The following is a 27,515-nucleotide window of genomic DNA, read 5'->3' as shown; positions in this document are numbered from 1 at the left end:
ACAGCCCAAAAGACAGAGCTCAAGACGGGGTTTAAATACATGAACTTAACAAGACTCGAAACGAGGAACAGGTGTGGAAAATTAAAGGAGGGTTAGAGAAAACGAAACGACGGAATGGAACTAAGGTACACGAGGCAGGGAAAAACACGGAACACGGAATCTGGGAGGGACTAATCATGCCCCTCATTGTTGTGGGCCACTGTGGTGGTCCGATCACTTACATCGGCGCTAAAGGCAGCATGCAGAAAGCCGCCTCCGTGATTTAACTGCATTCTGTTGGCAAACAGAACATGTCGCCATCCTAGCTTACCCACCTCTGTCTGCTTTTACCTTTATGGGTTTTACCCCAGCTAGCTATCAGGAGCTCTACATTCCTTTGGGAACATCCCCCTCACCCCACACCTGTGGTCCTGTGGTTCTGTCCTAGGCAGAACTATCCTAGTCTCATCATACAGGTACTGCTGCCTGACTCAGTGCATGCTGCCAATATCCAAACCAAAAACTGCTTACAAGTTTTTCTCTCTAGTTCATCATACAAATGTATCCCATAAATTCTAAATAGAAAATGTAATAGTGTTCTCCATGTTGTAATGGCCCCGGACAGGGTGCTGGAATTATATTTTCTTTGCCCCCTCCTTCTCAAAATTAAACCATGCCCTTGTTTACATCCCCGTTTTAGGAAAAGCAACATTTTTGTTGTTACCCACTGAAATAATCCAATTGCCCGTCCAAAGAGGACCTCATGGTTACACCTCTGAATGAAACCCAGTGCATGCAGAATTATTGCATTAATTAATAATGAAACCTAGTGCGTGCAGAATTATTGCTTTAATTAAGAATAAAACCCAGTCCATGCAGAATTCTTGCATTAATTAATAATAAAATCCATTGCATGCAGAATATTGCATTAATAATAAAACCCAATGGATGCAGAATTCTTGCATGAATTAATAATGAAACCCAATGGATGCAGAATTCTTGCATTAATTAATAATGAAATCCACTGCATGCAGAATATTGCATTAATAATGAAACCCAGTGCATGCAGAATTCTTGCATTAATTAATAATGAAACCCAATGGATGCAGAATTCTTGCGTTAATTAATAATGAAACCCAGTGCATGCAGACTTCTTTCAAGTAGCTAAGGTAAGACTGAAATAATTAAACAGCAACCATTAGCTGAACACTTCTGTTCAAATTAAAATCATACATACTGTTGTCGATGGAAAAAATCATATTGAGCACATTGACAATAATGAGAGCCAAATGAATACATTAATAAATCAGTAGCGTATTTCTCATGGCTCCTGTTCTTCCCCTAGCTGAACAGGTAGCATTTAGAATACAAACAGGAAACTGACACACTGTCCCCATCTCACCAATGACCCAGCCCTGCAGCAAACTCCCCCTGCCTGAAGGCAGCAGCAGATGTTACCTGGTCACAACAACTAGCTACAGATGTTGTCTTTAAAAAAAAATCATCATCAACATTAAAACTACTGAACTGATTAGACTAGAAAGCATTGTGAATAATTCAAAATGCAAATGCTTCTCTCAGATGTTACTTTATTTACTCATTACATGTCGACTTGTCAAGTACAAAGGACAAATATATTCCAAACTAAAATCAAATTTGTGAACGGGGAACTGTCGTCTTCGCAGACGACTGAATTGACCCGCCGCTCCTCTCTGGAGTCGGTATACTGCTGATGATCCAGAAATGGGTAAAAGAAGATATAACTGTAAGTAGTTGTGCAAAAGGAACTAAGCCCTTAATTTACAAACAGGTCTAACGCCCCCGCCTGCTTAACATGGGTTTCTATCCTATGTGCTTGAATTCCACAAGAAAAGAGAGAAAAAACAGGCAGAGTTATAAGATATGTTCCTGGAGGACTTATGAGCAAAGACTACCTGAACCTGGCACCTGCTTCTGGGGCCCCGTAGCGCCCTCTGCAGCCTGTCAACGGACAGCCACTCCTCCTCACCTCCCGCTCGCCTTAGATGGCATCACACAGGGTGGAGTTCCCCCGCCGGTGTCAGGCAGCCAGCGAGCAGGGAGGAAGCGGCGGCCCATAGGATAATTCGATCAGCCGCGGGCAGCGCTTTCCCACGATTCCTCCCTTTCCACCCACTCTCTCCCATTGTGCTCTGTGACTCTCTCGCCATTATGGAGCCGTTTGGATATTGGGTGTGCTCCCAGGCACTTGCTTGGCCAAGAATGCAAGCCCCTGAGTGCATGGGTGCTTTAGAGTAAGAATGAAAGCCCGTGCGTGTTTAGGGGATTTGGAGTTAGATGACTCCCTTTGCCTACCTCATGCTTGATGTGTGGTCTACTGGAAAAATTTTGCATGTTTTCAGCACTCAATCTAGTCCCAGAAGTGCCTAATAAGTTTCTGAGAAGCTCCACTCTTAATAGACTCAGATGCTGCAAGATTCGAGCACAGGCTGTTACAGGTACCGGAGACAGAGCTGCTGGTAGGTCACTTAGGGCGCACTGCCCACATATAAGGGCAGGAAGCAAGATGGCTCTTTTTAATGCCTCTGTCTGCAACTGCTGACTGCCAGCTAGCTGCACCGAGAGATCAGGCACAGAGATCAGACACGAAGACCAGAGATCGGGTGGGGGGACCTGGAGTTCAGACATGCAGGCATGGCAAAGAGACGCGTGGGCTTGGAGATCAGTCATGCCAGGGCTCGGAGATCAGACATGGAGGGGCTTGGAGATCAGACATGCAGGGTCTCAGAGATCAGACATGGAGAGGCTCGGAGATCAGACATGCAGGGTCTCAGAGATCAGACATGGAGAGGCTCGGAGATCAGACATGCAGGGTCTCAGAGATCAGACATGGAGGGGCTCGGAGATCAGACATGCAGGGTCTCAGAGATCAGACATGGAGGGGCTCGGAGATCAGTCATGCCAGGGCTCGGAGATCAGACATGGAGGGGCTTGGAGATCAGACATGCAGGGTCTCAGAGATCAGACATGGAGAGGCTCGGAGATCAGACATGCAGGGTCTCAGAGATCAGACATGGAGGGGCTCGGAGATCAGTCATGCCAGGGCTCGGAGATCAGACATGGAGGGGCTTGGAGATCAGACATGCAGGGTCTCAGAGATCAGACATGGAGAGGCTCGGAGATCAGACATGCAGGGTCTCAGAGATCAGACATGGAGGGGCTCGGAGATCAGACATGCAGGGTCTCAGAGATCAGACATGGAGGGGCTCGGAGTTCAGACATGCAGGGTCTCAGAGATCTGACACGGTGGGCCAGAGAGAGCAGGTTTGCAAGGAAAATGGAAGACGCGACAGTGGATGTGTGATGGTTAACGAAGGGACGCTGTCGTCGGAGTGTACAGCCCTTCGTGACTCGATGTGCCCTGACAGCTTGCTCACCGCTCCAGGACAGAGTCCCGCTCCCCCTCCACAGCCTCTATTCCGCCAATCGAGAACAGTCCAACTCTTGAGATGGATTCAGTTGTTCTAATGCAAAGCCCCGGAGGTGAAATGTTCAAACAGATTGAAAGAAAAACATGTCAGAGCTCAGGGTTCACTGTTTGCAGTTTTCCCTGCTCCCTGTTATTCCTTTGGCCAGTGAGATAAAAGCAGAGGGAGATGAACGCATTGCTCTTGAGGCAATATTGCCATCTGCTGGCGCTGAATGGAAATGTGCTCGCAGCTATTTCTAGCGTTAAGTCGTTCCTTTGTGGTAACAACTGAATTCATCCTGTTGAATAACAATATCGGCTGCAAAAGACCTAGATTAAATCACTAGTAAGAAGGTTCTAATTACACCGTATAGAAACGTGAACGTTCAAGACTGCCCTGTACTATACTATATTGTACTGTGCTGTTATAATACTGTCACTGTCTCTTAGAATAAATAACTAATTAGTTCACAAAAGGGTGAAGAATGGGTTGTCGCTAAAGTTTAAAGTTAATCCTAGTAGCAGGACAGTCAGACTGCACCATCAATGGCTTTTCCCTTCACCACAGTCAAGTTTGGCGTTTTGGGGAATGGGGTGGAGTGGTCCTCTGAGTTATTCCTCGGTGTGAAAATACCATCGTTGGAGATAACCAAAAATAAAAAATAAAAAAAATCTACAAAGAGTGCAGGGCCTTGTCCAGTACTTCAGGTCAGGATGAGGACTTCACCCACACGTTGAAGACCAGCTGTGTATAGACCGACCCCTACCTTAGATCCAGAGCACAGCGATCACAGAACCAAGACCTCGACATGTGAAGTGTGTACTACATTACCCAAAGCCAGACTTATGATAGCTGGTTAACTCATCTCTGCTGTGCTTAGACGGTCTGTTCATCTCATGTCCAATGTATGTCCTAGATTATGAGCACAGGACCACAAACTGGCATAGCACTCTCAATTCAGCAGTGACACTCACACATGTAAAACCCCAGAAACACTGCTGCCTCTGATAGACTGGGTGTTGCACCCAAACACTATAGGGTACGTGGCCCTGCGCTCAGTATCCGACCGGTGATGAACGGAGCAGAGGGCTCGTTAACAAATGATACATGGCTACTGTCTACAACGGCATTCACTCGTAGGGCAGCTCAACGTGATAAAGTGGATAAGGAGAGTCGGGCACACGTAGATGTTTCTAATAAAGTGGCCGGTGAACGCGCATGTTCACGCGTGCTTTTAACCCAAGGCTTGTGCTCACGGTTTGCATCTGTATTGTTGCGGGCTCATCGCGTGCAATGGTCCCGGCTTGGCCGGCACATCTCCCCGGGCCCTCTCGTCTGTCGGTCACCCCAGTGCAGGCATTATTGGTTGCATTAATGTTGAGCTTTGCGTCTCGGGGCATATCAATACTGATCACGAGCAGAACGCCAACCCCCTCACCCCCCTTCAGCGCGAGGAATGAACGGCCCGCAGGCTTCTCGCGCCGTAATACTCTCTCCATCTATCGATGAGATGGAGGCGATACAGGCGAAGGATTAGGCGTCTCGCCGTGTAATCAAAGGTTGTTCAGGTGTGTTGTTGATTTGGTTTGTGCTTTTAGTCCGACAAATTCTTTATGATTAGATGCAGAGTTTGAAGGACATGCGCGTGATATTGAATCAGTTAAGCCACTATTAGAAACGGTTTCTGGGGGTAAAAGTAATGTTGATGTGACTCGTTTATTCACCCCCAAAACTTGTCAATAGATCAAGATAACCATTTTTCAATTCAAAAACAGATATATAAGTATATTTATACTACACAAAGTCTGGTGTTAGCATGTGAGTCGCCAGGGTCCAGTCTTGTTAAGTAATCCATGATGCAAACTTTGTGCAGAGTCAAAGGAAAGGTTTATATCTCTGTGCACAGGGAAGGAAGATACGACCGCTCCATAATAATAATAATAATACTTCATTATACTTTGTTAGTCTTTTCAATAAATCAGGGGCACCTACACAGTTATGGAGAATCACAACATAAATACAGGGCAAGTAGAAACAAAGGGATAGAGAACAGCACAGGTACAGATAATTGAAGGGAACAGATTAGGCACCTGGCAGGTTGTATGCAAATGAAAAAAATCTACAGTGTGTTCTGAAGATGGATTTAAGATGGTGGGTCGTGCTTCCATTTACAGGGAGCAATACTAGAGAAGGCACGATCACCAAAGAGAGAAGGTCAGAGGGCAGGACAGCTAGGGGGAGAAAGGCCCAATCAGGGCGTCTAAACAAAGACGGAGACTTGGCTGCAGACTTGTCTTTGTTCAAGTGGAAGAAAGAGCTTTTAACAAAAGTGTTAATGTGAACGTTGCATGAGAGAGGTGAATCGAGGATGAAACCCAGATTACAAACCAGGCTACAGAGGGAAACGGTCACATTGCCATCTGAGAGGCACTCTCAGGCACTGTTCGTGTTAAACCGCGATACGACTTAGAATGAGCTCAGTCTTGTCGCTGTTAACATGTTAACTGCACACCTTTTGGGAGTCTTTAAGTGCTAAAATATATCAAACAGCTATTTCAGTAAGATCAATCAGTAGAGTAATATAGCATTTCACTGCAGTGATATTCATTAGATATAGAGCTCTATGTTGTAGTGTTTGTTTAAAGAGGATTCTTGAATTCCATCCTTTTTTTCAAAACACATTTGGTGTTTTTCAGAAGTTGTGTTTTAAGGATTTTATACAGTCAAAATAATTTGTGGAAGTGTTCTAAAAATATTCAGACTACTTTGTGCGAGTGTCACTAATAAATACATTTGACTGGTCATGTCTTCCTCTTTGACAGGTTCATGCCATCCAGTTTACTGACAAAGAACAGATTTCAGCAGCCGATAGGGTAGCTCACTAGAGTCTAATGCTCACTAATCCCTCACATTACCAATCATGCATTGCATTATGGGTGAGTTTCAAAGGTTGGTGCAGTCATATAAATCCAAACACAACATCACTCCTAAGTCACACACAGATACTCGTTGAATATTTAATAAACTCAACCAAGTAACCCTGAGTGCAATACCAAAAACTGTTAATTACTGTTTAAGAACGCAATTCAATTTTACTCTGTTGAATCAATCCTCCTAAACTCAAATATATCTGAATGTCTGGTTTACATATCATTTGATCTTTTTTTAAATGCACATAGGTGAGAGAGCACCCAGGCCATGTCTAGATATATACGAAAGGTTTCTGTCTGCAGGCACTCAGACTGCTGAGCAGATCTGCCAAAGGCTCACATCCACACACAAACTGGATTTGTAACTCTGCCTTATTTGTATATCAATTACACAAATAACTGCAGATATTGGCATTTAAGATTACATTCACTCACTGCAATTTGTGCACATTGTCTTCTTCTGAGTCAGTGTTAAAGCAATTATGGCATATTACAAGCCATCAACATGCACTGAAATCACAGCTAAAACAGTAACCCACCCACCCCATTACCAATTGCCTAGTGACAAGGCACTTGTCCTGTGTCTGCTGAATGTTGTAATTTTCTGTAAAGTGACAGTTTATTATACAACAGGTTGTTGTGTCGCATACGGCTGAAGTGTCGTCTGCATTTGCTATATTTATTTATCATCTATATGCGTTGTTGTCTGTTTCTGTTTCGTGTGAAATGTACCACTGTGTCTTGGATATATTTCACTGCTTACTCAACACGTCTGAGATGAGTAGGAACAACAACAAAACTGACTCTGGAATTGTGGATTACTATGGCAAATATTCAGCCAATGGGATCGCTGCTTTACCTTCAGGGCTGTACATTCTATCTTGGAAACACAAGTTCTCTTGCTTCTGGAAAAGCAGACCCACCTGATGCCTGTTCAGTCATGTTTTTCTACTGCAGACAGCAATAACCACAAAAAGAAACATGATGCTGTTCATTCCTGTTATTTGAGGATCGCAAACGTTTTGGCAAAAATAAAGGAAACATAATTCATTTAAATATCTTGGAGAGTAACTCCTCAGGAACATTAGGTGAATGCTTCCACTCAAGCCAGTCTGGGCCTACTTGTTAAAGCATGACTGGCAATTTTTTTAATTGACGTTCCAGCTAAACCACGCTGGACTTTTCGCAGTTTCATTTCAGAAAACATTGCGCTTTTTTCCAATTCCCATCAGGGAACAATAAAGCACAACTGGCATGCTGAATAAACTCTCTGAAATTCACCTATTCGCTTGCAAGATCCCAAGCACAAATGAATATAGGCAGGCTAGAGAAGCACGTGCCTAAAAGGCTGGATGGGGGGGGGGGGTGTCCTTTGACTTCATGCATCCATCGTTCTTCCAAGCAAGAAGCAACTGAGGAGTATCTGCAGATTCCAGCTCTATCAGGCTTTACTGAAGTAGCTGAAGAGATTCTGCGGCTTCATGCATACCCCGAAGCTGCGCTATGCGGATTCGACATTGCGGAGCGCGTCTTTTGTCAAAGATTGGCCCATCTCTCATTTAACTGCTGAAGGCTGCAATCAACCTGTGTGGGTTTTGGAAAATATTCAACAGATTCAGTTAATGACCAAAGTGTCAGCCAGATTCAGGACATGATACAGTGCAAGTCTGAAATAGATAGCAGCACTAAATGCATGTCAGCAACAATTTCATAGCAGGTGTAATATAATGGGGAGGAGAGGTCTCATAGCAAGTATGAAATGAATATTTATCCAGCCCAAAATGTCTGGATCATTGTGGTTGGTCACTGTTGACTTTTTCAGCTTTGCGGTTGTGCGCTCTATTTTCCAGTCAAATTACAATGTTATTTTGTTATTTTAATTATTGCATCATTGCATTTCAGACACATTAACACATTTGAGTCCCCCCCCCCCCCCCCACACACACACACATGCACGTAAGTGCACTAAAACAAAGGATACCCACCTTTGGAATAACACAACACGAAATGGTATGAGGTAGAAAGAACTGCAGCAGAATAACCCCAGAAAGTTTCTGTAAAAGCACACGATTCATTTTCCAATTCATTTCCATCATCTCTTTTGTCTCCACATTCCCCCATAGAAATCACAGAACAATTAAACTTGGTATTAAGATTCAAATGCTGACCTAGTGCACAGCACTTGTACACCTTGCTCTATCAGTTCATTCATCCCTCCATCATTCTTTGGGAGTGCAATTATTTTGTTATGCAGTGTGTGATTATAAATGATTTATAACAGGGTAATAGTTGAAAATAGCAACCCTAGCTTTTAAATTTGGCCTTAACTGCGTTTTATTCCTGCTTCATAATCACGTCATTTCTGTCCTTAGAAACGGCTATGTTGGTGTAGGGAAGTGTAGTCACGATGTAAGTACCAGCATACTTGAATAGGCCCGTTTGAAGCAGAACACAAAAACAGCTTAGCAGACGTACTTCTGTGGGAATAACGTTCTTTTGGCAGACCAGTTTAAGGGTTTACTGATTAACCAATTAGGCAATTCAATAACAGACAATCAATTAAATAAATTCCAACCACAAATGCCTTTTCATAAAGCTAAACCTTTGCGATTTTTCCCTTACTTTTTAACTCGACCTTTCCGTGGAGTTTGAAGTGTGTTAAAACCCTGCCCAGGTAAATAATATAGGTTACTCTTAACAAGAAAGGTTTCGAAATTAGAGCCACATGATTGAACTCCCGCCATCTTCAAAACACTCAATCTTATGCTCGCATGACTTCACGGCGATAAGGAGAAACGAACCCCCCCCCCCCAACCCACTACAAAGCGTGTGCGGCAAAAATGATTGTAATTAAAGGCAACTCGAGTAGCAGTTACATGCGTTTTGGTATTGTTTTATTTAGTGCGTAGCTCCACAGCTAGCGTTAGCCTACAATCATTTGCTGTCTGGATTCCTTTTGGTGGTGTAAGGTGGCGTTAGGGACAAACCACTGATAAGAGGGAAGAATCGACATACCATTGTAAAAACACCTGAGTTTCAGTTACTGGTTTAGCTTAATATGTGTGCATATTTATTCTAAAGTGTACCTGTATGAATTTCGATGACTTTAAAGTCTGGACGCCGTCCTTTTTTAAACAGGGAATTCAGCACAACTCGGTCTACCCCCGAACTGCTCAGCAGATGGACATTCCGCTCTGCGCCCTATGTGAACGTTTGTTAACGCGAGCTGTGGCTGCGTATTGAGGGAATTTGTTGGTGTTTATTCACAATATCACCATGTCGGTGGCTTTTGCACCTCATAGACAACGCGCGAAGGGTGATATTACACCCGCGGGAATACAAAAGGTAACTATTTTAATAATGATAAGGAATACAGTTATTCTGGCTAACGGCTAGACCCAGCTAGCGAGCTAGGCTAGCTTCCTCGGTAACTACTGGTAGCTAGGTAACCAGCTGGCTCATGCTCCTGGGTGATAAATGGGTATCGCGCTAAAACCGTATTCGCAAAGATTTCTAATATTCCTGATATATGAATACAAAATTCACCTAAATGCTTTCTCTTAACCTCCACCACCCCGGTCCGTTGTGTTACGGTTGAGTAGCTAGCCAGGCAGCGCTGTGAAGGCCTAGCTTTCTGTGGCTAACGTTTTGGGTTTGCCCGTCATTGAGGTAAGCCGTTGCCTTTGTTAGCTTAGCTCGCAGCTAACGGCCACAATCCGAGCTAAAGTCCAGCGAGGTAACCTGGCTTTGCGGCCTGACCGCTGGCTCGATGGTTCTGTCCGTGGGACAAGTCGAGAGGGGTCCTCATAAACATGCTCTGTATGCGGCTGTTACCAGGGACGTGTTGAAATGACGCAGCCATGCTTTCGCTCGATGGCGAGGAGGCTAGCTGGCTGTCCTAGCTAACCTAGGTGTTGGCGAAGGCCAGCCAGTGTATGTTGGTCCCGGGCTTTAATGCACAGCTAGCTAGCTAAATAATTTAGTTTTGAGGGTTTGTTGGGGGACATACGGCTTGGCTACATATGAGTCTTACCTCGCCAAGTTATTTAGCGATAGCTAGCTTGAGTAACATGACTAATTTGTTACGTTTTGTGAATGCATTAACCTATCAAACTTTTACTTATTTCCTCAAGCCCGTCCTAATTATTTCCTAATGATGGCAAGCTAGCTAGCAACATGTTGCTGTCTTTGGCAAACGTTATTCGTCTAATGGTACTTTTTTGCTGTCACATTAACACACCCTTTGCTGTTAGAAACCCAGTAGTTTTAAGCTTCAAGCTGTGTTAGGAAATTGAATTTTAAATTAATTTGTTGAAATTGAATCACAGCAGAAGATTAGGACTACAGCCACAGAGGAAGGTTTAAAAAAATAGAAGGAAATTGTTTATTTAAATTTGTCTTGCCAGTTGCTTGATGAAAACAATCAACTGATTCAGTGCATCATGGATTTCCAAAGCAAAGGGAAAACGGCAGAATGTTCACAGTAAGTTCATTTTAAGCCCATCACAGCTGCTTTCATATTTTGTTGTTTTATTTTTAACATGACCTGTAACTACCTGATCTGTCTAATTTTTACACGCATTTTGATTTAATCTTTGCCAAAGGTTCATCACTTGTGTACAAAGAAGCAGAGTGTTAAATATAATGCATTTTTATAAGTTAACATTTTATTGTATCTCAACTAAAATTTGTGGCTGTGTGTGACATTAATGATATTCATTAATGACATTAACACGTGTGACATTGATTGCGATGCGCTGATTTATGAGGGTAAAGTTACGTCTGTAACCTCCCCCAACAGTTACCAGCAGATGCTTCATAGAAATCTGGTCTACTTGGCCACCATAGCCGATTCGAACCAGAACATGCAGTCTCTTCTACCTGCTGTGAGTATCACCTTCCTTCTTTGTTCTCGTAAGGAAATTCCATCAGTTGGAATTTATAGATATTTTTTTTTTATGTGTGCAAGGGACATTAGCACATTCTGGAGTGTGGTGATTCTCAGTTTGTATCCGTAGGACCCCATGCTCTGCGTATTTGTGTTTTTCCTGCACTTAGACACACAACTGGCTCATGAAGAGCTTAGTTGTTTTAGCCTGTGAGCTGCAGCAGGGCAAATGTGAGCCTGTGATTTTACTGGTTTTGAAAGCTTCAACTGCTATAATGCCTTTTAGTGCACTGAGGTATAACTGGCATTGTCTAGAACTGTCCTTGACAGGTGGGTGTGTGTGTGTGAGAGAGAGTGAGAGGTCAATCGGCTGCACTGTTCCTCTTCTTACATTTATCGGATTATCAGGTTTTGATCGAGCAAAATGATTTGTGCAGTCACTTGAATTTATTGTACCTTTGTAACTTTTCTATTACTTGTGTGTCTCCATGTGAAGATTTCAGTTTGTCACCTACAGTGTACTGCAGTAAGAGATGTAGAGATGGGCAGAATTGTAGTGAAGTACACAAGTTTTCTAGAGAAATAGGACATATTGCACATCTATACATGCATAGATCCACACAGAGGTCAGTGCTTTACTCCCCTGGAGTTTTTATAGGAAGAACTGCCCTTGACCGGTGTCTTTGTGTGTGTGTGTTTTTTTTTTTTTTTTTTTTTTTTTTTTTTTTTTTTTTTTTTTTTTTTTTTTTTTTTTTTTTTTTATTATACACATACACGCACACATGTGTCTGTACTATATATATTAGTCCTGAGCTTCATGATTTTCTGTAGTTGTTTGAATAGAAAGTCTCTGTATAGCTGTCTGTTGATATTTAGCCATGTAGCCAGTACTGCATTGTGTGCAGCAGAACTCAATTCGAGTAGGTTAATGGAAGTCTGATTAACGGAGCGTTGCACTCCACAGCCCCCCACCCAGAACATGCCCATGTCAGGAGGAATGAATCAGAGCGGCCCCCCTCAGCAGCCCCCCCACGGCCACAGCATGCCGGCGGACGCCCCCCCTGCGCCACACATGCAGAACCAGATGAACGGCCAGATGCCTGGTAAGAGACCGCCAGCGTCCCGCTCCACCGCTCTGCCTTCACCGTCGCTTAGCAACGCCGCAGGCTCCCCCTTCCGCGTGGGCTGTGGGTGGTGATGTCACCAGTTCTTTGTGCCGCGCACCGTTTTTGCACGCGCTGCTGCGCCAGGGCTGCGCTCACTATGACCGTGATGTTGTATACAGCGGGCTTTCGCGCCTCCTCATATATATGTGGCGGGATTGTGTCCAGTGTGTCGCTGCCCCCTTGTCATCTCAAATATTTGCGCATCGCAGTAGCAGTGCCTCTCAGCTCCATTTGTGCTTGTAATGTACCTCGGACGAACGGTGTCATCACCCCTCCCCGCCTCCCCATGCTGTCTCTCTCCAGGACCCAACCACATGCCCATCCAGGGCCCCGGTCCCAACCAGCCTCCCAATATGGCCAGCGGCTCCATGAACATGCCCCCCAGCAGCCACGGCACGCTGGGGGCCTACAACCACGCCGTGCCCTCCTCCCAGGGCATGCCCAGCCAGGGCCAGATGAACATGAGCCAGGGACAACCCATGGGCAACTACGGCCCCAGACCCAGCATGAACATGCAGCCCAACCAAGGTACCGCGCTGCCTCCTTCTCTTGCTATCCCAGTCTGATTTGGATGTAATTGAGGAGTGAATTACTCGTACCTTTTAATAGACATTGTTGTTTAATTTGTTAATGGAGCTCTGTAATGGATGGGCTGTGTTCATTTGTGAGGTGCACTGCTCTGGTTTGATAGCTAATGTGAAATACCTCCTGGAATAGCCTTCTTTGTTGTATACGTGAGAGAGAATGCTGAAATTAGAATTAGTCTTCTGACCTGGTAAGAATTCAGGAAAGCCAATCTCTCCCCTTCCTCTTTAGGTCCAATGATGCACCAGCAGCCTCCATCCCAGCAGTACAGCATGCCCCCTGCTGGTGGTGCGCAGCATTACCAGGGGCAGCAGAACCCAATGGGAATGATGGGTCAGGGCAACCATGTGATGGGGCAGAGGCCCATGCCTCCGTACAGGCCTCCCCAGCAAGGTTGGACATCTTTACTGTCTCCTGCTTCCACACATTCTAGCTAGCTGGCCGTGATCAGTTTGAAAAACGATGATAAAGTGTGTAGTATATGTATATACTTGTACTATGTATATGTTTTTTTTTAAAATATATTTCTTGTGTATTTATACTGTCTTGTCTTGTGCACTTACCTTTATGTATAGTGTATATTTGCACATCGCAGTTTGGAGAAATGCAATCTTGTTCAGCTGTGCACTACTTGTATAGTCTGAATGACAATAAAGCTGACTTTGACTTTAGTATGAAATATGTTGGACATGTATAAAAGAATGCTTTATTATTGATAACACTAGGAACCAGTAGCTGTTAGGAGTCTAGTCGGTGTTCCCTCTTTTTAAAACTTTAGTGACACGTTTACTGAATCTTGGTTTTATATTGATTCATCAGTCTAAGAATGTAGTGAACTTGGAAAAAAGTATGACGAAAAGTAAATGTATTTTAGAGCAGGCCGATGCAACCAGTGTGATTAAACCAATACACCGTTCACTCTTGCATAAATCTGATGTATATTCTGTAACACATACATTAGTTATGTTTTTCCCCTGTATCAATATGTGCATAATTAATCAGTGACACAGTATTCTGTATGTGTGTATGGCCCTGAGTTAAAGCTGTTGTGTTTAGGGCCCACGCAGCAGTACCCAGGCCAGGAGGACTACTATGGAGAACAGTACAGCCATGGAGGCCAAGGGCCACCTGAGGGTAGGGCACCTTGCGCCCCACACACACACACACACACACACACACACACACACACACACCTCCTCTTTGTACCTGTGCCGTTCTGCTTCAGGAGCCGTGTGAACCCAGCGTTCATAAGTGGCACCTGCTCCTCTCCTAACGACCCGCTTCAGCCATTTCCTGTTAGTGCTGCACGTAATTAAATTGCCTCTAGGGCTCCGTTTTGGCGGCCATTGCCTCAGTTTTATCGATGTCGTGTGTGGGTGGCATTTGAGTGTTGGATTGGAGGGAAGGGAGCTCGTGTTCACGTCCTGGAGCACTTCTTGGAATTCGGTGTTATGGAGTTTCGGAGCACTGGCTTCACAGCGTTCCAAGTTCAGTCCGAAGGACACGCTGCCCTGCAGAATCTCCTTTCATTCTTGAGTTAATGTGCAGTGCCAGAGTTCTCCAAAAGCAGGCTGTTAAAACCTCTGTGATCCTATATCTCTTTTGCTTTATTGAAAGTAGTCTGGGTTTGTGTGTGCAGGAAAGGGCAGGCTATATAGAGAAGAGCGTTTAGTTAGAAAAACTGTCAAAAGCTTTGCTGGCCTGGTGTTAGGTTGCTGACATCAGTGTGCAGCAGAATGAGTGCCACCTGGAGGCTATTGGGCTAACTGCCTTGGGCAGTTGTATGTGGACTTATGTGAAAATGTCTGGTTTCTGACATCAGTTATGGACACGACACCAGAAGTAAGGTTTGGTGTGCAAACGTTTCAGTAGGTGAACTGCCAGACCAGCTGGTGCAGCACAGACCTCCAGTATGTTTGTGTGTAGCAGTCTGAAACCCATGTGAATCTGAATCCAGAATAATCAGTCCCTCTTGTACAACTTCATGAGCATTTGGCCTAAGGAATGTTAATTAATATATTGAAAACTAATGATTTTATAAGTGTTTTCCAAGTCAGCGTGCTACATTCAGTATTGGATCCTCTCTCTCTCTCATAGGAAACTCCCAGTATGGTCAGCAGCAGGAGGCATACCAGCCAGGTCCTCCCCAGGCACAGGGATACCCGAGCCAGCAGCAGTACCCCACGCAGCAGGCCTACGCGGGCCAGCAGCAGGCCTATGGTGAGCACTTCCACATTCCAGTGGGCTTCACCCAAGCCTTGGAGAGTTGGGGGAACGTCGTGTGGTGTAGTCTGAGCATCGGCAGCGGGAACGCACCTCTGCGCCGGTGACGGGAGTTTTTTTTTGTTTTGTTTTGTTTTTTTTGGCCAGGCAACCTGAAAACTAGATACAAGGGCTCTTTGTTTTGTTCATTATTTATAAAATAATAATAATAATAACAATTATTGTTATTTGGAAATGTAAACTATGATTTTGTGACTGAGTGAGATGCGACACAGTAGTTTGTGTGGAGGAGAGGGAGAAATGGCCGTGTTATGACTCTGAGCACGCCGAGTGGAAACCTCTTTCTTCTCTTCTGCGTTCCTTCTCCAGTGCTGTCATCTTGTCTCTCTTTTCTCTGGTTCTGCCAGAGGCACCTCACATTTTAATAATGAGCTACAGCAAAAAAACACGCACGCACGCTCGCGCCATCTGGAAGACGTTCTCCTGAGCGTCCGCGAGGTTAAGGCAGTCCAGTGCAACCTAATGATCCTGCGTGGGCCGGTGGGGAGCAGGTCTGCTGGCGTCTGTAATGGCCAAGCGCTTGGGCGACCCACAGCACGCTTAATGAGCTGCAGCTCCCTGCTTTTAAATTTAGCTTTACGGACTCCTTGATGCTGGGTCACATTAGGAGGGCAGCGCGCTCCTCGCGGCCCCGCCGCCTTCATTACTGCCGCGGGGTTCGGAGGCGGCCTAGCTCTTCCTCCTCCTCTTCCTCTTGTTCATCCGAGCCGATGCACCCATTGATTGGCCGCCTTCGGTTCCTAGAGGCCGTTGTTTGAACACATGCGGGCCTGTCGACTTTCAACAGATGATCGGGAAAAAGATGGTCATGCTCACTTTGCTGTGTCTGATTGCTGAACATGCCGCAGCACTACCACAACTGGCTCTCGCAAACTCGAGTTTGAGTGTGAGGAGTGTATTGGTTCACTTCTGTTTGCGGGTTTTTTTTTTTTTTTCTTTCCTGTTTTTGACCTTTGCCCTCTCCTCGTCTCCCTCTTTGTGTAGGGCCCTCTCAGGGCACTCCTGGCCAGTACCCCAATTACCCGCAGGGACAAGGGCAACAATACGGCGCCTACAGGCCCCCGCAACCCGCACCCCCCCAGGGCCAACCGCAGCGCCCGTATGGCTATGACCAGGTAAGGCGGTGAGAGGGAGAGAAAGGAGTCAGGGCTCTCCTTTTCTGTCGCATTTTCTTAGATTAGCTTTCAGGGGGGGACCCAACACTTCTTTTCTGCAGGTAAGTAAAACTGCGTTTTGTGTTCTTGAGCACTGGCCTTCGACCCAATCCTCACAGACCAGCTGCTGGTCCACGTTTGCAGTCTGATCCGGCTCAGAATTGCCACTGAAGGAGCAGCACGTTTGTGTATTGAGTAATTACATTTACATCAAATTTTAAATGTTTATACCTCCAGTATTCCTCAGTGTCTGCTCCAGCTGATCAGAGGCAGTGGAGGACACTTACTTGGCCTGGGTGAGTGGAGCTCAGGGCTGGATCAGATAACCGAGTGGATTGGCAGACCAGGTCCCATATGGACTGGGCTGAAATTTTGATGTGCTTGTGCGGTGGCATCGGGGGGAAGGTTCTGTTCTCGTAGCTGCCAGCCAACCGGAACAGAGCGTCCACCTGGTGACAGGGGTACTCTCCTGTGGAAAGCACTGCATGGTGTTCACACAGTCAGCAGTCACGTGTAAACAGGGCTGAGATGAGTGGGGTGCATGTTGGTCCCACAGTCAGCAGTACCATGTAAACGGGGTTGAGGTGAGCGGGCAGACCGCAGGCTCTTGGTCCTCGTTCGCGGAGCCCAGGCGCCGCATACGAGCCTCGCTGCTTCCTGTGTCTTCCTGCGGCTCTCGACCAGAGGCCGCAGCCTCCCTTTCACATGTCTATGTTTGAACATTCAGGGGCACGTCAGGAAATAGAGGACCGAGTATTTCAACCCCTGACTAGATCTGTAAGAAGCAAAGGTAATGGTTGCTGCGAAGAACGCCGTTGTCAAATCTGGACGTTTTGACTCCTGGCTTTATTTATTTATTTATTTATATTTATTTTTCTTTTCTTCCCTCCCTTTTTTCACCTTCCTGTTCTGTGTTTGTTTCCTTATTCCTTTATTTTACATCGTTTTGTAATCAGGGGTCGAAATAATCCTCAGGTCTTTGTGCAGAACTGAGTGGTCAGAATTCTCGTCATTTGTGCAAATACTGTAGACACAGCAGAGCACACAGGTCTTGAATGCTGGTTCCCAGCTGTGTGTGTGTGTGTGTGTGTGTGTGTGTGTGTGTGTGTGTGTGTGTGTGTGTGTGTGTGTGTGTTGGTTGGTTACCCAATTTTGCATTGTAACCTTGAAACATCAGTGAGCCATTTTCGACCCCTGTTTAGAAATATCCATGTAAAATACTAAAAAAAAAAAAAAAAAAAAAAGCCACACTGAAAATGGCAGTTGGAGAACAATAAGGGCCACAACCAAAACACACTACAGCTAGAATCGTCCCCCACCTCAGTATGACACGAGTCTGCTCTCCATCTGCTCACTGGCTCTTGCTCCCTGTCTCAGCATTTCCATCGCTCATTTGTGGCCATGCTGCCACCTACAGGTTAAACGTAATCATCAAACCTAAATAAACCCGAACCGTTTCTTACCAAATAGAACTAACCTGAAGGCAAAAGGTCAGTCTGTTCATAAAACATTGCAGACGTTACATCTAGCAGTCAGTCCTCGTGTGTTTACTTCAAAGTGTTTAGGCTATCTTGAGAACATTTTTTTTTTTTTTTTTTAGAGCTTTTAACAGCCAAGTAGGTTTCTAGGTAGGACTCTGAGCCACAAACAGCATTATACTTCTTAAACATTTCTCACTTTTATCTGTCTTTTTTTCGTATCATTATTGTACTACTCATACCAATGTCAAAATATGTTGAAGCTTCCATTTCCCTCCCCCCTCATATGGACTTTCGTGCTAAAGAAAAAGAAAGTCCTCGGCTAGAGTAGCCACACTGCTATAATGTGACGCCGTGCTAGGGACAGCGGGTTTTGCACCCGGTTGGCCTGTCACGGGTCTTCTGTGTGGCACAAATCGGGTCGAAATGCTGTTTTCACATACGTTGACATTTGTATAGGCACGACTCCCTAATAGAGAGCAAGGGGAACTGCTCAGGCCTTGTGTAAGCAGGCAGCGTCGGGCCTCTGTCGACTGGCCAGCGTGGCGATGGAGGCAAAGAAGCGAGAGAAGTTCACCATTCTATCGTCCTCTCCTTCTCTTTCCCCACAGGGTCAATATGGCAACTACCAGCAGTAAAGGTCAGACGCTGTACTTCCTGTTGGAGCGTCTCTGTGGCCCCGTCATTCTGGATGTGCAGAAGGGCTTCGGCTGTCTGAGACTCCCCCTCCCCACTGACCCCGCCCTTGTCTAAATTATAGAGAGATGGATGCCTCCCTTTGCCCCAACTTGCGCGCACGCACACACACAATCTGATCATGTATTATTTTTAAAAGGATCGTTTAGTGCCCAAATATAACTCCCATTGGTTGGTCCCCAGCTCACACCCACGCTTTCATTGTGCCACTCACCAAGGTTTTTAAGTTATGAATAAATTATGTACATGAAAAAGGGTTTTTCATCATCCCTTGAAGGATTCTGTGGGTTACGAGTGTTTAGTTGTGTCCGACCTGTTACACTCATGAATAGATGAGGGTGGTCTGCAATCTCACAAAATGCCCCTCTGTGCTGCTGTAGCCAAGTCAACAGTGTGGGTTACGTCTGCTACAACACGTCATGTGAGCTAGCTAAATGTGACTTGAGAAATGCAGAAAGATTACTATTCCTTTAACGAAATATTAGCTTTCAGTCTTTCATGGTTCTCTGGTCTGTATTCCATAGTTTTCATCAAAAGCCATCTCGAAAGGAGCAATGCCTTAAAGAAAAAGGAAAAAAAAATGTAAAAATCGGAACTGCCTTACTTGCACAGCGTTTTCCACTGGGGGTTTGGGGGTGGTGTTGGATTTTGATAAACTACAGCATTGAGTCGTATTTTGGTTGCAATGTCGGTAACCATCTCTTGACTCCATTAGTGTGAAAGATTTAGATGAAGCAATAATGCTTTAGGGAGGAGGATGGACCCTGAGGGACGGTCTTGCACAGGGAATATTCTTACATGTCAAGGTCAAAGTTGTCATGATGTACAAATGTATTTTATGCTTTCCAGATAGAGCTTACTTTGTACTGAGAATTTTGGAAACTTGGTTCTAAATATTGTACTTTCTTTGTTGGACCTTTTTGTTTGTTTTTGTTAAATGTCTTTTTTTATTATAGTTAGGTTTTTTTTGTTTGTTTTAAAAAACAAAAACAAAAACCCTTCTCTAGTGTCATGTCTTTTGCTTCCTCGTCACCATGCTAACGTTTCATTCAACCCATCTGCTGCCTTGGTGGCTCCCATGTCCACTGTCCACAGGGGACCACTTCATTTGAGCGTAACGGCTCAGCTGGACATTGATACGCTGAATATGCCCCAGGAGTGGATGGTCAAGAGTCACATTCAGATTGGGATAATAGTAGTGAGAAACAAGGAATTACTAGCCCACAGTCCTGTCTTACGCCACTGTTGGTTTGCAGTCAACATGACACAGTTTGGTGAACTTTGCTTTTTGTTTTCTCTTTTTTTTAAATAACAGTTGCTCCTTGACCCTTGAATGTGAAGATTCCCAGAGTGTGTCGCTTAAATAAAATTACACCTTTTTATAGCATTTGCAGCTTTTTGCTTATTTGTTTTAAGAATGAAATGTTTAAAATCAAGTTCATCTGATAGCAAAGTGCAACTGCAAAGATTATGCTGTCTGAGTCGGTGTCGAGATTATAGGAAGCATATCGCAAAGCACGTCATTATGCAATAACTAATGTTTTCATCGTGGCGAGCCTGTTACCATGGTGCCTGGTTTATTGTTCTGTCCCTCAGCTGGTTGCCACTGATGCAACTCAGACTGGAAATACTTGAGCGGTCTGGGTGCCAGGTAAATCAATCTCTCTCTCTCCTCTCTCTCTCTCTCTCTCTCTCTCTCTCTCTCTCTCTCTCTCTCTCTCTCTCTCTCTCTCTCTCTGAGAATTTGGCAAACATTTCTTAGGTTTCTCACTTAAAGCTACAACCTGTACATTTGAAAGATCTGCTTCGTTTTGGGGTTAATGGGGAACATTTCTGTCTCTTATGACCATACATGGTTTGCTATAGTCCCCTTTCATCCAGGTGTTGGTATTGAGCTCCAGTTTTTTCACTGTACACTAGTTTATTCGCACCAGTTGCTCAAAAGTATTGTTGAATACAGTTTTCAGTTTATTTAGATGTTTAAAAAAAATGGATGGTACTGATTATAGCGCTATACTTCTGTGACTCCTGTTGTATAATTCTGAGCATGTGCTATTATGAACTGAGTATAAAGGCAGTGCGGTTACCACGGTGTCCACGTGTGTGTGCGTGTGTTTGTTTTGCAGGCAAGCAGAGGAGGGCCTTTAGAACTCTGAATGTATGAATACATTTGTGCTGTTGAGAAACATTCATTTGGTGCTCTGTATCATGATGCAACATTGAGGTGCCATTATTCTCTGTTTCCATGACGATGTAAAGTTGTACATCATTGTAACTGAACAAAATGGCTGAATAAATTATTGTAATTTGGATTTTATTTTTCTAGTTCATTCTTTTTGTTGGTCCACTGTGTAAATATGTAAATTCAAATATACTAAATGGTTGTTCATTTGCAAGAGTGCAAGAGATTTTACACATGCGATCATACATGCACCATACTCTGCCAGTTATTGCATTCTGGCAGAGGGCAAAAATGTCCTAGTAGCTGGTGTGGTTGCCCTGTCGATTTGACTCGAGGAGGGGGACTTTCACGGTGCTGAAAGTGAGTGTGATAGAAGAGAGCTCTCAGGGAGGCTCCAACATGTCCAGCTGCAGCTCACGAGCGCAGGGATGTGTTCACACCTTTCCCCCGCCCCCAAAGTCCTGGAGCTGCTGCATGTCACGTCGGAAGGGGGAGATGCAGATGGCACGCCAGATGTGTGGTCAGACTGCGAAAGTGCGTGTGGGTGGGTGATTGGGGGCTGGCAATGGTTAGGAGGAAACTGAGTGGAGCAAGTGACCATGTGCCTGAGTGTTTAGAAAGAGAGACAATCATTTAATAGTGTGTGTGTGTGTGTGTGTGTGAGAGAGAGAGAGAGAGAGAAACATGCGTTTGTACACACTACCAGTCCTAGCAACCCCCATCCGATAGAGGTGTAGAAGTACTACGTCCCTGTCTGCGTGCCTGTCTTGCTGTCTTCTGCCGTCTCGCTGTCTTGTGCCATCTCTCCGCTGATCTCTCCACCCTGCTGCTCCACAGCTGGCCACCCCACCCTTCCCAGCTGCCACTGGGGCTCCCCCCAGCCCGTCCTTTTGGCGGCGGCAGGTGATTGGGCGCCCCCACCCCCGCCTCCGCCACCAAGCACGGGGCCTTGGCAAGCCAAGCGGCTCAGCTGCGAACCCGCCGACGCGCTCGGGGTCGGACAAAGTCACTCCTATGACGACGGTGGCGGCGGGGCCCGCGGGCGGCCTGCGGACTCGAAAATGACAAAAACAGAGTGTCAACATCAAGAAGCTTGCGGGGGGGGGCACGTGGTGCTCCACATGAAGGAGAATTTAGAGGCAGCGCGAGCCGGCTGCAGAGGTACCTCTGGGAGTGCGGAGGGGCTCTTACCTGAAATATGCATTCAACTTCTGTTCGCACCCTCTCACAAAAGGCGCCACCGTGGTTTTCCACGCCGGTTTTCTAAAAATAAGAAGGCCCTCGGCCGCCCCCTCGTGTGCTTCCCCAGGGCGGCGTCCTCTTAGAGGACCGCTGCCATCGTCACGTCGTCTGCCATCGCTGTCGTGGGTGCAGTGCTGTGACAGCCTCATCTCAGCCCTTGATTATCTCGTTCAATATTCTGATATATTGTTATTATAATTCTTGGCGCCTCCCGGAGCAGCGCCGCGACCGCAGTGGGGAAAATGACATTGCGATCATAGCTGGAAGGCAAGATATTCTCTCCCTCTCCCTCTCTGCCGCGCTCTCGCTCTGTCTGTGTGACTGCAGGTCTGCGGGGAGGAATAAGGGGTGGTTACAGGGGGAAATGCAGCAGCCTCCGCAGTTTAATTGGAGATGTGTCACACTAAATAAATGGTGCAAAAACAAGCGTCGGCCGGAGGCTTGAGAGGAGGCCCCGAGGGAGATGCTCGACTTTATTGGGCTGGAGCTGCCGTGCTCCAGGGCCGTATACGGATCCCCAACTATCTCTGACCGTACGCCGCCGCTTTACGGGAGGAAGGAGACGCGTGGCGCCACCATTAGGGCTGTTATGACGTCGGCCGTCCACGCCTGTGCGAGAGCAGAGCTAGCTTCCACTTAGCGGATCGCTGTCGGCTGCAGAAGTGGGAAGGCTCCTGAACGGCACAATTTGTTATGTTTGAATGCACAAATTAATTTGCAGTCTGACTCCTGCCTGTGTCATACCGCTGATCAGTGAGGGACTGCATCTGTGCGTGCGATTTCAAAATACGGGCTTGCCTCTGTCGAGCCATGCGGAGGAACGATCGATCTGGCTCGCTGGCACCCATAGAGGCTTTATCAGTGATATTCAGCTCCAAAAATCCATAGACAAACATGCTCTTACTTACCCAGCAAGCTTCACTTGCCCTCGAAGCATTGGTGTTGATTTGTGTCGTGACCCAGGGCTTATTTCCCCTAGTATCTCACTTCTAACCTTTGACATGGCTGTCAGCCTGTTTACGGAGCGGCTGATTTTGCGTGGCGTTTTATTGAAGCAGTATTCATGCTGGTATGTAACCCGGTTAATCGTCAGTGACAACTAACAACCAACCTCGGCCCTCTTTGCAGCGTTTGGTGTCTCCTTCACGAATGATGCAAAAGCATATTATACTAAAACACTCAGCGAGGAGTGATGATCTGGTGTTAGGCTACATTAACCACCGATATCCTCTGCTTTGTTTTACTGCCAGCATTTTGGAGGGGTATGTGTTTCACGTATGATTTTGTACATTAGCACAAAAAAAAAAAAATTATAGCAGCAAATCAGAATGTAACTCCACCACTGCACAGTGCTTCCTTGTTTCCCCGTCATACATAAGTTATTCAACTAAATGGACCAAAGATATCAGTTCGGTCTCAGCAGAGCCGAAGCTACTGTTTACCTGACTTTATGAATCATATTTCTTTTGGCACAGGAGCCTGGGCGTTTTTCAAAAGTCCTTGAGTTTGGTATCCGAGATGGAGCGGGAACCATGACAACGGCAAAGGCCCTGCTGCATGTACCGTGAACTCCTCATATCCTCACTGAACTCGCACCGTCCACCCTAATCATTGTTCCTGTTTAGGATTTGGCATTTGCAAGTTTTCGGGGAGAATGGGAAACCCACAGGGGTACGCAGAGGTAGAATTTCTGATATGAGACTTATTTTATTTATAAGTCACATGCTCAGGAATCAAGAAGAAAGTACACAAATCATTGCCATTTAAAAGTTCTCACTTTCTGCAAACTTTCGTAATTACAAGTAATTACCTCCTGTAACGCCTGCTTTTCCCCATGCGAGGGTGCGTTTTTAAATTTTAATGGCACTCATCTGAACACTGACTTTACTTTGCAGCAGTGTGAGAAAAGCTCAAGAAAAATCATATAACCGAAGCCGCGTTGAACGATGTCTCTCGCGCGTATGTGGCAGCCCCATCGCTCTGATCAGTGCCACGGAGTTTTCCCCACTCCCTCCACCCACCCTTCCAAACCCACCTCGGAAAATTTGTTCAAGTCGATCTCGCCTCTCACGCAGAGCATCTAATTGCTGTAATATGTGCTCCCTTCAAGTAATCTGTAAACATTCCTGTTTGCGATGGTTCTGGCACCTGCCTGCTGTTGCTGCCTCCTCTACCGGAGCGGACCCCCCTTCCCACTCCAGAAGGCCTCAAATAGATTGTTCCCTGGAACATGCACGTAGTCCAGTGTGGGCCCAATCAGTGTGGGCTCATGCCTCGCTGGGGTGCGTGCTGCCTTAAAAACCACCTGCCTGCTGCCTCTTGCCTTGCCGCCGTTTTAGGAAAATAATGCCATTGATCCAGCCAAGTGCCCGGCTGAGTATTAACCAGGGCAACGGATTAGAAAACGGCTAGTCAGGGCGCACTTGGCTGCCACACGCCCCTTCCCCACAAACGCTCTGGCCGGCGTGGAGGGGAGGGAGGCTTCCCCGCTGGCCCGGACGACGACGGGACGACCGTGTGTCGTCCCGGCGCTCGTGATTGCGGGTGCCCGCACGGGCCCGCGCCCATTACGAGGGTGGATGGTGGGAGCGGGTCGATCAACACGGGGTGGGTGGTGGGCATAATGGGAAGTATGTCCCAGATACGGTGTGAACCCCCACCCCGATACCCCCGGGGGGTAGACAGGACAGAGGGCTGCACGCCACGTACCAGGAGAGGCAGACAGAGCAGAGTCAGTGCGCCTTCATAAAATATTAGAACTTATGTATTAATTGTGAGAAATGTTCCAGTCCAGATGGTTGAAGGGAACCTAACAAATTTAGCTGCGATCAGGTTACTCAAGAAAGGCATGTTGTAGAAATGCCGTAGAAATGTCTGGTGCAGGAGGCCGAAACGGATGAAACGGAACCTTCTGTTTCAGCAAAGAATCAGCAAAGACTGGGTTCACGTTTTAAATCCAAATTACATTTTTGTAGCGTACACTACCTTTGAGCTTTGAGTATATTTATAGCACACTGAAAGCATAATATGTGATATGTTTAAATGTGTCATACGAAAGTCAGAACAAGTTATCCTGATTTCCTCAGAAATAGCAGGAAAGGGTTTTTAAGGGTGCATTGTATGAGGTGTAATGTAACACAGGTGTAAGAGCCTGAGTAAGATGTTCTTCTATGGGCGTCATCTTTTCCTAAAGCTTTTTTCAAACTGGGTGGATTCATTCTGTTCCACAAGTCCAGGCTTCTGCTCACGCTTTTGCACGGCATTAAATTAAATGGGATTTGATTGTCCCGTTAAAAGCCACGGACAGGATTATCTACACATCCGCTCTGAGGCTTTGGAAGGTCTTGCCACTGTGAGGTTCATAACATTTCTTACAGCAGACCTGTAATCACTGTTCACTCTGAACAAACTCTGGCATTATTAGACAGGTTGACAGTGATTCATTTACATGTAATTTAGCCTTTTAAAAAACCTTCCTGTTTGGGGCTTTAATTTCTGAAACTACCTCACTGATCTCTGGTGGCTTTGTTGCTTTGCTTGACCAGTTCAGAACGATCTGTAATACTGAGCCAAGAGATTATTGTCCTGTTCACTCTCAGGACTGTTCATCCCCTCCGTATCATGCACTTCATCTCTAGAAAAACAGTCCTGGTGTTGGATGTTGTTGTCACGGTGTTGGTGGGTGTTACCATTGTCGTTACAGTTACTATGGCGGCAGTGATGGCAGGTGGTGGTAGTGGTGGTGGTGTGGTTGTTATGGTTACCGCTGTTGTTGTTAAATGCACCTTGCCTCTCCTGTGCTGAAGCTGAGGAAGAGATGTGTGTGAGCATGGTGGCACACTTCCCCATGTCCTTGAGAGGCGCATGTCAGAGCCAGGGGCTGAGTGTGTGTCTGTGTGTGTGCAGAGGGTCCTGTGGTGCGCAGTTTGTGCTCTGTGCCCGAGCTCCCTCTGCCCAGACGCCCATCCCCTGCCCACTTCTGGAGCAGAGCCAAGCTCTGGGGGACCGGCCGCCACCACATGATTGGGGGGGGATTTGTGTGTGTGCCTGCAGTAGGTTTAGGGTTGAGGAGAACTTGCTATGTGGGATGTGTTCAGAAATTTAAGTTATATACTTAACCTGAACCTGCCTATATCTCCGACATTCATTTAACAGAATTAGAATGCTTACCACAATGTTTTCTAAGACACTTAGAAAAAGGGAGGTTAAGGGAGGATAGCGGTCTGATCGGACCGCTTCGATATGATGACGGCTGCCCACAGAACACACAGAGCACACGCGATAATTCAGCTTTGCCGTTTCCTTTCATCAAGCTGCTCTTAGCCATTGTTTCTTTGTGCCCAAACACTCCTGTGGGAGCAGCAAATTTCTTCCATTAGCACATCAGAGGCCACCATGCTTCCTGTGTGTGCTACCCATCACGGCAGCCTTGCCTCAGTCAGTGGGTGGCGTTTGCGTGTTCGCTATAATTGGCATGGATATTGGCCAAGAGCAAAGATGAAGATCCATTTTAGACACTTTCTGTCCTTGAATGGTGCGGTGTGGGAATTCCGCGGGCCTTTGCCTCCTTTATTTCCCCGCTCGGCGTGGGGAATTGGTGGGATGAGAGGCTATTCCCTAAATAGCCTGTGGCAAAAGGTAGCCTGATTAGCATGCTGTCTGTTAGGCACTCCTCCAGGCCACCGGCTCCAGCTATCACTTACTAACTATTTGTATTTATAGTTGTGTGTCTACTCGCCATCGTGCGCATGCGTGTGCGGGTATAATTGGAATGAGCTCGGGAACCATGTTTGCTTTTGATCGCCTGCCAGCCACTCGGAGCTCTGCCGTGCCATAGCCTTCACCACTCCCAGAGGATCATGGGAAACAGCAGTGGCTCTGTTCTAGAAAGAGCCTGACAGCACCTCACTCAAGGTCGAACAGTGAAGTGGGAGGGTCGGTTCAGGGCCTGAAACAAGTCAATACAAAGGTAAAGATTAATTGCTTTATTTGTTGACTTAATTGTTGTTTTTGCTTCCTACATTTGCCAGGATATTTCAACTGCTTCAGGATCCGAAGAGGAAAACGTGATGGCCTATTGTTTCCTAAACAGACACCATCCCAAAAATGTTTGTTCAAACAGAACCGGTCACAGTTTGTACGCTGAAATACCTGCATTTTGAATATAGATTTCTAGTCTGGACCCAGAAGCACATGCCCACAAGATATGCCCAGATGGCAAATATAGTCATGCAGCCCCCGGGGGTACTAAAACCAGTCCTGATCCAGTTAAAAATGGCCATAATTGAGGTAGGATGGCTTCACCTGGGGACTGAGCAGATGAGCTATTGGCCTGCATCTCTCACTTTCTCAGCTGTGTCGAAAATGTCTTTTTATTAACCCAAGTCTGTCTAAAGCAGCACCCGTGGGCGTAGACCAACTCCCACACCACGACTGTCTACCACCGCTCTGCGCGGTGCGGTTGACGGTGTTGCAGAGCGAGA

The 27,515-nt window shown here is 46.0% G+C and overlaps 1 protein-coding gene across 4 annotated transcripts; it reads left to right on the top strand.

Annotated features, from left to right (window-relative positions):
• The first annotated feature begins 9,531 nt into the window (after nt 1–9,531).
• ss18 (SS18 subunit of BAF chromatin remodeling complex) lies at nt 9,532–20,920 on the top strand. 4 transcript variants are annotated; one of them, XM_027023036.3, is made up of 11 exons: nt 9,532–9,703; nt 10,765–10,841; nt 11,160–11,244; nt 12,211–12,349; nt 12,716–12,940; nt 13,229–13,390; nt 14,054–14,131; nt 15,095–15,217; nt 16,265–16,395; nt 17,162–17,224; nt 18,524–20,920. In XM_027023036.3, exons 1-10 carry the CDS (start codon nt 9,635–9,637, stop codon nt 17,177–17,179), a joined length of 1,107 nt encoding a protein of 368 aa, XP_026878837.1. In that variant the 5' UTR covers nt 9,532–9,634; the 3' UTR covers nt 17,180–17,224; nt 18,524–20,920. The 4 variants fall into 4 exon arrangements, with proteins under 4 accessions (XP_026878837.1, XP_026878836.1, XP_081550840.1 ...); XM_027023035.3 differs by lacking the exon at nt 17,162–17,224; XM_081694714.1 differs by having other exon boundaries at nt 17,162–20,920.
• Nucleotides 20,921–27,515: the final 6,595 nt, after the last annotated feature.

The sequence above is a fragment of the Electrophorus electricus genome, chromosome 13 (assembly GCF_041902795.1).
Source record: "Electrophorus electricus isolate QZ-2024a chromosome 13, ASM4190279v1, whole genome shotgun sequence".
In the NCBI taxonomy this organism is placed as follows: Eukaryota; Metazoa; Chordata; class Actinopteri; order Gymnotiformes; family Gymnotidae; genus Electrophorus; species Electrophorus electricus.
Note: the sequence above shows the minus strand (reverse complement) of the source record. Positions and strands in the feature narration are given on the sequence as shown.

Excerpts from the sequence above, each read along its gene's own strand:
- ss18 (XM_027023035.3), top strand. The coding sequence starts at position 9,635 with ATGTCGGTGGCTTTTGCACCTCATAGACAACGCGCGAAGGGTGATATT. Across the intron at positions 12,350-12,715 it reads GATGAACGGCCAGATGCCTG|GACCCAACCACATGCCCATC; the intron begins GTAAGAGACCGC and ends GTCTCTCTCCAG. Across the intron at positions 16,396-18,523 it reads GCCCGTATGGCTATGACCAG|GGTCAATATGGCAACTACCA; the intron begins GTAAGGCGGTGA and ends CTTTCCCCACAG.